Source organism: Bos mutus, chromosome 7 (genome assembly GCF_027580195.1).
Source record: "Bos mutus isolate GX-2022 chromosome 7, NWIPB_WYAK_1.1, whole genome shotgun sequence".
NCBI classification, from domain to species: domain Eukaryota; kingdom Metazoa; phylum Chordata; class Mammalia; order Artiodactyla; family Bovidae; genus Bos; species Bos mutus.
Window position 1 is genome coordinate 81,649,518 of NC_091623.1, and position 9,963 is coordinate 81,659,480.

General features: G+C 38.6%; 1 protein-coding gene across 1 annotated transcript; it reads right to left on the reverse strand.

Annotated features, from left to right (window-relative positions):
* Positions 1-6,998: 6,998 nt before the first annotated feature.
* Positions 6,999-7,934, reverse strand: LOC102283618 (olfactory receptor 2L13). Its single transcript, XM_005903612.2, has one exon. The coding sequence runs from the start codon at positions 7,932-7,934 to the stop codon at positions 6,999-7,001; it is 936 nt and encodes a 311-aa protein (XP_005903674.2).
* Positions 7,935-9,963: the final 2,029 nt, after the last annotated feature.

Below are 9,963 nucleotides of genomic sequence, written 5' to 3' on the forward strand. Positions count from 1 at the left end.
GAAAAAAAAAAAAAGTGAAACACACATTTGGATAGAAGGTTACTACTAGTCATGAGGAACAGACAGCTTAGTTAATGGTATTAGTGCTTTCCTAAGTATGGGAAGATCCAAGGATTCAGGTTCATTAAAAAAAAAAAAAAAAGTCTTGAAAATACCTATGCAAAGATCTGTTCTGCCAATTTTCTGGGAGAACTGAATGCTTCATCCTGATTTTCACTCTAAATTCTTTCCAGGGTATGCTGTAGATCAGCAACTGCAATGGCTGATGTCATGATTCTTATAGATCTGAATGGTGAACAACATCTTTTTCCTTTTATTTTTTTAAACAATTCCCTTCCCTTTCAGTCTCATTTTGACCAAAGTTTTGGAGGAATTTTGTGCTAAATATATTCCATGGCACTAGGAATGCTCATTCTCAGGTGAGGGGAGGATTTCACAGATAGGCCACTCAAAGTGCTATTACTGGACCAGACCCTGTTCAGTTCAGTTCAGTTGCTCAATCATGTCTGACTCTTTGTGACCCCATGAATCACAGCACGCCAGGCCTCCCTGTCCATCACCAAATCCCAGAGTTCACTCAGACTCACATCCACTGAGTCAGTGATGCCATCCAGCCATCTCATCCTCTGTCGTCCCCTTCTCCTCCTGCCCCCAATCCCTCCCAGCATTACAGTATTTTCCAATGAGTCAACTCTTTGCATGAGGTGGCCAAAGTACTGGAGTTTCAGCTTTAGCATCATTCCTTCCAAAGAAATCCCAGGGCTGATCTCCTTCAGAATGGACTGGTTGGATCTCCTTGCAGTTAACTGTAACCAAAAGCCTTCAAACTGCCTGGAACTTACTTAATATCTGTTATGATCTAGGAAATGGTTCCCTCTTGTTGTTTCTTCCCAGACCTAGAGTTACACAGTTACTGTCACTGATATTATATAACTAAGCTCAGTCACTCTGTCATGTCCAATTCTATAGTCTATAGTCTATCATGACTATAACTCACCAGGCTCCTCTGTCCATGGGATTTTTCTCACAAGAATAGTATGTTGCCATGCCCTCTTCCATGGGATCTTCCCAATCCAGGGTTTGAATTCACATTTCCTATGTCTCCTGCATTACAGTTGGATTCTTTACAGCTGAGCCACAGGGGAAAGCCCATTATATAACTATATATTTGATCAATTGTTTCAACTTGCTTAATCATTAATTCTCTCTGAGGCTCAGTGACTTATTGCCAATGCAGGAAACAATATTTTTGTCCAATAGGTATAAATGCAAATAATATAGATTGTAACATTAATATGGTCAATAAGTAAATATTTGAGCTAAGAAACTTGTTGAGTGTGACTCAGTCTCTCCTCAGGTTGTCTGACCAGTCTGTTCTGCACCAATCACTGTCTTTAAGGGAAATTCTATATTGGCATTATACATACATGTTCAACAAAGATGCCTGCATGCACAAGGTGAGTGAAGATGATCAAGACCCCTTACAGGATATAGAAAGGAATGTTATTATTTAAGAAATTTCATGACTGGCACCAGAATGAGAAAATTTTATCTTTATGGTTGAGCAGGTTTTTCTGCCATTAGAGAGGTCTGGTTAACTCATGATGCAGATGCACAAGGCACAGTATAGGAAATTCAGTTAAGTTCAGTCACTCTGTCGTGTGCAACTCCTTTTGACCCCAGTGGACTGCAGCACACCAGGCTTCCCTGTCCATCATCAACTCCTGGGGCTTACTCAAACTTATGTGCATCAAGTCAGTGATGCCATCCAACTATCTCATCCTCAGTTGTCTCCTTCTCCTCCCGCTTTCAATCCTTCCCAGCATCAGGGTCTTTTCAAATGAGTTAGTTTTTCACATCAGATGGCCAAAATATTGGAGCTTTAGCTTCAGCATCAGTCCTTCCAATGAATATTCAGGACTGATTTCCTTGAGGATAGACTGGTTGGATCGCCTTGCAGTCCAAGGGACTCTCAAGAGTCTTCTCCAACACCACAGTTCAAAAGCACCAATTCTTCAGTGCTCAACTTTCTTTATAGTCGAACTCTCACATCCATACATGACTACTGGAAAAACCGTAGCTTTGACTAGATGGACCTTTGTTGGCAAAACAATATCTCTGCTTTTCAATATGCTGTCTAGGTTGGTCATAACTTTTCTTCCAAGGAGTAAGTGTCTTTTAATTTCATGTCTGCAGTCACCATCTGCAGTGATTTTGGAGCCTCCCAAAACAAAACTTCTCACTGTTTCCATTGTTTCCCCATCTATTGGCCAAAAGTGATGGGACTGAATGCCATGATCTTAGTTTTCTGAATGTTGAGTTTTAAAAAGCTAACTTTTTCACTCTCCTCTTTCATTTTCATCAAGAGGTTCTTTAGATCTTCTTTGCTTTCTGCCATAAGGGTGGTATCATCTGCATATCTGAGTTTATTGATATTTCTCCCCCCGGCAATCTTGATTCCAGCTTGTGCTTCATCCAGCCTGGCATGTCTCATGATGTACTCTGAATGTAAGTTAAATAAACAGGGTGACAATATACAGCCTTGATGTACGCCTTTCCTGACTTGGAACCAGTCTGCTGTTCCTTGTGCAGTTGTTAACTGTTGCTTCTTGACCTGCATACAGATTTCTCGGGAGGCAGGTCAGGTGGTCTGGTATACCCATCTTTTTAAGAATTTTCCACTGTTTGTTGTGATCCACACAAAGGCTTTGGCATAGTCAATAAAGCAGAAGTAGATTTTTTTTTTCTGGAATTCTCTTGCTTTTTCTATGATCCAACAGATGTTGGCAATTTGATCTCTGGTTCCTTTGCCTTTTCTAAATCCAGCTTGAATATCTGGAAGCTCATGGTTCACGTACCGTTGAAGCCTGGCTTGGAGGATTTTGAGCATTACTTTGTTAGCATGTGAGATGGGTACAAGAGAATGACAAAGTGAAGAAAAAAAATTCTACGTTTAAACTTCTCTTGTCTTGCCTGAAAATGTGAATATTTATTTCATCAGTGTGTGTATTAATTGCTCAGTCATGTATAACTCTTTACAACCCCATGGACTGTAGCCCACCAGGCTCCTCTGTCCATGGAATTCTTCAGACAAGAATATTGGAGTAGGTTGCCATTTTCTTCTCTAGGGGATATTCTAGACCCAGGGATCAAACTCAGGTCTCCTGCATTGCAAGCAGATTCTTTACCATCTGAGCCATCAGGTAAGCTCATCATTTCATCAGCATGGTTAATGAAATCATTGGTCATTGGTGAATCAACTCTCGTTCACCTCCTCATTCTGGGCCTCTAGGGAGTAAGACTGAATGTTTCAACCCTTTAATTACAAGTTTTATTCCCCTTGCAACCAGATACTTAGAGCCTTTTTCAAAGTTGCCTCATTTACATAACAAACTTTATTTAACAAGAACATTATTTACATAGCTTTATTTTGCATAACTTTATTTACACAAAAGAAGACTACTGTATTTTTAGTCCCTTAAGAAACTCTAAGTGTTTTACGGGCTCTGTGCCAGGAATGGAGGAAATGAATATCAAATATATGTATCTTTTTGTAAATAAAAAAATTACCAAAACCCATATCAAAATGGCAAGACTCTTATTCATGCAGGGTAATGAAGAGGCAACGAATTTAAAGCTCTGATTCAAAGAAAACTATTTTCCAAATTGAGACTTACTCTTCCTAGCTCTATGACCTGATGGAGAGTTTATTGCTGTCCCAAACCTCCCTGTGCTCACTCAAAGTGGAGAAAATAACAGAATCATAGTATTGCAGAAGGGGTCGTAATTGCTAAATATTAACTGGCATTATTTTCTTAAATATTACTATATTCAATGAGCTTAAATCTAAAAGGACACAAGTATGGACACAGACAAGAATAAGATTCAGTAAAATATGTTATCATAAGCACTGCCATCAGAAAAAAAAGACAGTCTCTAAAACAAATGCACTTATTTGGGGTCTTAGAAAAGCAATTTGGGGAACACAGATTTCAGCAGTAAACAAAACAGGGTCCAGTTTTGGAGTCAAAGATTTTTTTTTTCTTTTTTTTTAAAGGAAAAATAGAGTACAATAGGTTTCACAAGTTGTTTGCCAAGAGCTACAACTGGAGGCTATTATTTTTTCTTTTACAACTTATTCCCTTGCGAAGACATTTCCCTCATTATTAAGAACACCACATTTTTGTACAGTTCTCAGAAATACCTTTCTCAACAGTAGTTCTTAGAAGGCTCTTCCTCAGCAAGTAACATGTTAATTTGCCAGTTATCAGGGTTAGTACAGTTCCATATTTTACCAGACAGAGTCCTGATATACAAAACAGAGTCACTACTGACAAGTACTTCCATAGCACTATAGGAGCGCAGGTGTGGGAGAGGAAGATATTAACTGAATAAGATGATGAGAAGAAAATGTTGTGTTATATATAAATAAAAGTGTAACTCACATTGGCAGTCTCAAAAAAAAATCTGTACCCCAATGTTCATTGCAGCACTGTTTATAATAGCCAGGACATGGAAGCAACCTAGATGTCCACCAGCAGATGAATGGATAAGAAAGCTATGGTACATATACACAATGGAGTATTACTCAGCCATTAAAAAGAATACATTTGAATCAGTTCTAATGAGGTGGATGCAACTGGAGCCTATTATACAGAGTGAAGTAAGCCAGAAAGAAAAACACCAATACAGTATACTAACGCATATATATGGAATTTAGAAAGATGGTAACAATAACCCTGTACACGAGACAGCAAAAGAGACACTGATGTATAGAACAGGCTTATGGACTCTTTGGGAGAGGGAGAGGGTGGGAAGATTTGGGAGAATGGCATTGAAACATGTATAATATCATGTATGAAACGAGTTGCCAGTCCAGGTTCGATGCACAATACTGGATGCATGGGGCTGGTGCACTGGGACGACCCAGAGGGATGGTATGGGGAGGGAGGAGGGAGGAGGGTTCAGGATGGGGAACACATGTATGCCTGTGGCGGATTCATTTCGATATTTGACAAAACTAATACAATATTGTAAAGTTTAAAAATAAAATAAAATTTTTCAAAAATAAATACATAAATAAATAAAAATCTGAAGGCTTCCCTGCTGGTCCAATGTTTAAGAATCTGATTTGCAATGCTGGGAACACTGGTTCAATCCTTAGTCTAGGATGTTACCACATGCTGCAAAGCAACTAAGCCCATGTACCACAACTAGTGAAGCCCTTGCATTCTAGAGCCTGTGCTCTGTAACAAAAGGAGCCAACACAATGAGAAGCCAGCACACTGAAATTAGAGAGTAGCCCCCACTTGCTGCAACTAGAAAAAGCACCTGCACAGCAATGGAGACCCAGTACAGTAAAACAAATAAATAAACATATTTTTAAAGGGTGAAGAAAAACTTTCCAGAAGTGGGAAATAACCCAAGCTAAATTTCAGATGTGGAGACGAATAGACGGCTACAAGGGCAAACTGGAGGTCTAAAGGAATTCTGGCACTAAGTCTGTAGGCTGGATGTTAGACACAGGTAAAGGTAGATTTGATATGCGTTTTAAAAGCACCTGAGCTTGAATTTGAGATTAGAAAGTTTTGTAAATACAATAGTAAACCAAAGATTGTGGAATGACATTTTCATATATATATATATATATATATATATATTTTTAGAAACTAACTTGATTGGGAAATTGTAGGATATATTTTATAATTGAAATGGACTTGAGTCATGAAAACACTTGAGAAGAAATTTAATTTAAATTTAATTTAAAATTTAAACCCTTGGGAAGAAATTTAATTTAAAAAGACCAGGAAAAGATCCTGGGAGCTTAAACTTGGGCAGCAAATGGAGAATGTGTGGGAGAGGGACTCTTCTAAGCCTTTTTTCCCCTATGATCATTAAAACTAACTCCTACATAATCCCAGTCATGAAATAACTTGTGTGTTAGTAAAACACCAGTAGTAAAACTTTCGTTAAACACAACATTATGACATATTAGCATAGAATTTCAATGTGTATAAGCTCACATTTATATTTTACATGTTATAACTGAAATCTGAGACATTGCTTTCATTTTATATGTTGCATGCTGTAGCTCCTCAGTCCTTTGTTTCCCTGCCATTAAGTAAATGACTTTGTTGAATACAAATTTCTTTAAGGTCATTTAAATACATACTTTTCTTAATTTGAACGTAGAATAACACTGTTGATTATTCTCACAATTCTACAAAGGTCACTTAATCTCTATATTGAAATCTGAAAAATTCTAAGCCACATAAGCCCCCTTAAAATAGTATCATAAAGGATATTACATTATGATGGACTCTGGAAGTTAATTACAATCAAAATAAAAGATTGAAACAGGTTAAAAAAAAAAAAAACACCTCATAAACACACTAGTAAGCTTGCTTTGCTTGCTACTTGAAGTCCCACTATCCATATTTTATATATCACAAATATAATTTTATACACTACATTTAAAACATTTGAAAACATTTGATTGCATGTTCTAGGCCTGTGTTTTCCAACACAGTAACCACTGGCCCTATATGGCTAATGGGCAGTTAAAAATGTGCGTAGTCAAAAATTGCAATGGCCTATAAGTATAAATATAAGGGCTGTAAAGACTTAGAGTGAAAATAAAGTAATAGATTGCTTCAATAAGTTTGTATCAATTGCATGTAGAAATGATAATGTCAGTATGAGTGTATTATTATAGGTGATATATGCACATATATGTGACAAATATATTGCATAATATTTTACAATAATATGTCATTAATATCAATGTTCTTAATCTCAGTATTGATTATAACTTTGTGATTAAGTAAATACATTATTTAGATTAATTTCACTTTTTAAATGACACTTAGTAGCAATACTTTAAGTGAAAATTTTAAATTACAGAATAGCTCATATATTTCTATCAGATAGTAGTGCTCTAGGGTATTCTAATCACCATAGAAAGAGGGAATAAAAGAGGGTAAAGAGAGCCATAATTATTACTTTGTAAAAGAGAATATCCCAAACATTCTTGTCATGGCCCCCAGGACTTCCTTATTCCTCAGACTGTAGATAATGGGATTGAGCATGGGAGTGAGGATGGTGTAAAAGACTGCCAAAATTTTATCTTCTGCTGGTGAGCGGAGATTCCTGGGCCGAAGATAAGCGTAGACAAAAGGTGCATAGTAAAATGTCACTACAGTTAAATGTGTTGAACAGGTGGTGAAGGCCTTTTTTCTTCCATCTTTTGAACGCATACAGTAGACAGCAAAAAGAACTCGGCCATAGGAAGCAGTGATGCCAAGGAAAGGAAGGAGGAGAAAGAGGCTTGTGCTCACAAAAACCATGTACTCATAGACCCAGGTGTCCATACAGGCCAGAGGCAACATAGCTGGGACATCACAGAAGAAGTGATCAATGGCCCTGGACTGGCAGTAAGGAATATGGAGGGCATAGACTGTGTGTGCCAGGGAGTTGAGAGACCCCAAGATCCAAGATCCCATAATCATCTTCATACACATCCTTTTGCTCATGCAGATACAATAGTGCAGGGGGTGACAGATAGCCACATAACGATCGTAGGCCATTGAGGCCAGGAGTAAGCCTTCAGAGCATGCCATGGTCAGGAAGAAGAAAGATTGCACTCCACATCCCAGGTAGGAGATGCCTTTCTGGCCAGAGAGAAAGTTGAACACCATCTTGGGGACGGTAGTGGAGAGGTACATTAGATCCATGAGGGAGAGCTGGCTGAGGAGAAAGTACATAGGTGTGTGGAGCCGGGGATCCAAACGTATGAGATAAATCATGGCTGAGTTACCCACAGAGGCTAGAAAGAATATCAGGATGATAAGAAGTAGGAGAAGCCGACCAGTTTGATTTGGGAGGAACAACCCCAACAAAATGAAATCATTGGAAGTTTGATTCCATTTCTCCATGAAAACGTATTGCTTTAACTCTCTTGAAAGACTAACAAAGACAAAAAAGAAAAAGAGCATAAAACATGAAATGAAACAAAACAGGAGCATAAAAAGGAACATTTATTAATGTTTACTTAGAATGAATTGTTTTTCCTTCAATACTGAAACTTTTGTTGAATCAATTTCAATATCTGAATTGAATGCTTCACTTCCATTTTTCTCTGGTAAGTATCTTATCAAGTGATCTTTAGTTTAAAATCTAGTATAATAGCCAGCAAAGATAAGCAAGGTAACTAAAGCATTCATTTCTGTATAACTCCTAGCCAGGCTCATCACTCACAATTTAACAAATCACACAAATCTCTGCTTTCCCAGTGTCTGTCAGGTTGCTACAACATATTCACCAAAGTAATTGACTTATGTGACTCAGGGCCTTCTATATGCTTAAATTCTAGGTCTTCTATTAGCCCTGTTTTTGAGCCTGTGTGGCTACTTCAAACTTCTAGTTGTTTAAATATTTCAAGTTTCCTAATTAGTAAATGCGTTGCTTTGTGTACCATGCCTTATTCAACACAACAGTGTAATCATTGCTCTTTTGAAAAAGATTTGGCTTAATTTCATATAGATCAAAGCATACTGAAACTGGAGAAGATAGTTACTATTTTTCTTTACTTAATTTGCCACACAGTAGATGGCAGTAGAGTCCTAGCAATTGAAAAACTTTCACTTGGAAGAAAGTTAAAGTGAAGTAGCTCACTCGTGTCTGACTCTTTGCGACCCCGTGGACTGTAGCCTACCAGGCTCCTCCCTCCATGGGATTTTCCAGGCAAGAGTACTGGAGTGGGTCGCCATTGCCTTCTTCAAGGGATCTTCCCCACCCAGGATCGAACGCAGGTCTCCAGCATTGTAGGCAGACGCTTTTACCATAAGAGCCACCAGGGAACTCTCACTTGAAAAAGGGTATGACCAAAAAACAGCTTTTGGTTTGTAGCTTACTGTCTTTAGACTTGACTGTTTAAAGCAAGAAAAGTAATATATTACTTAGAATTTTAAAAATCAAGAAGAGGTAAAAATGAATAAACTTTCCTTTCTGGAAATTCTTCCAACTTTTTCTGTCTACACTTTTCCTTGGGAATTTTTATGTGTAACTCAAGTCAGATGCAACTTAGAGACTGAAGAACAACAATATTTTATGAGCTTCCCCAGTGACTCAAGGGGTAAATAATCTTGTAACACAGGAGACACAATTTCGATCCCTGCTTTGGGAAGATCCCCCCAAGGAGGAAATGGTAACCCACTCCAGTATTCTACTTGGAAAATCCCATGGACAGAGAAGCTTGATGGGCTACAGTCCATAGGGTCACAAAGAGTCAGACATAACTGAGCACATACACTCAGCCTGGCCTGCAGCTGCACCAGAGAATTTCCTTCCTTTTCTTTGGTCACACAGCTCCTGGAGCTCAGCTTCGATTTAGGCCCTACCTCTGCTTGTACAGTGCCTTCTGGCGTCTGTTACCCACCCACACAAGATGTGATGAAAGCAGCAGTCTGATTAGGGCTCACATGCTCATTCAGGCCAGGGAGAGGGACATAACATGGCAATCACCACTGGGATGTGTGGGGAGTGCCTGTAGTAACAGAGGCTGACAGGCAGAGGCCTCCAACATTTTATAGCTTCTTTTTCTCTATGCGTCATGTTAATTATGGGGATATCCTTGGTGGCTCAGATGGTAAAGCGTCTGCCTACAGTGCGGGAGACACGGGTTCAATCCCTGGGTTGAGAAGATCGCCTGGAGAAAGAAATGGCAACCCACTCCAGTATTCTTGCCTGGAAAATCCCATGGACGAAAGAGCCTGGTAGGCTAGAGTCCGTGGGGTCGCAAAGAGTCAGACACGACTGAGCGACTTTCTTTCACTTTCATGTTAGTTATGACCATTTGTACATTCCTTCACTCAGTTTCTCAAACACATATAAACTGTGAATGCAGTATACTTCTTTTATTTTTAATGTATGTTTTATACCTCATTTGGAGAAGGCAATGGCACC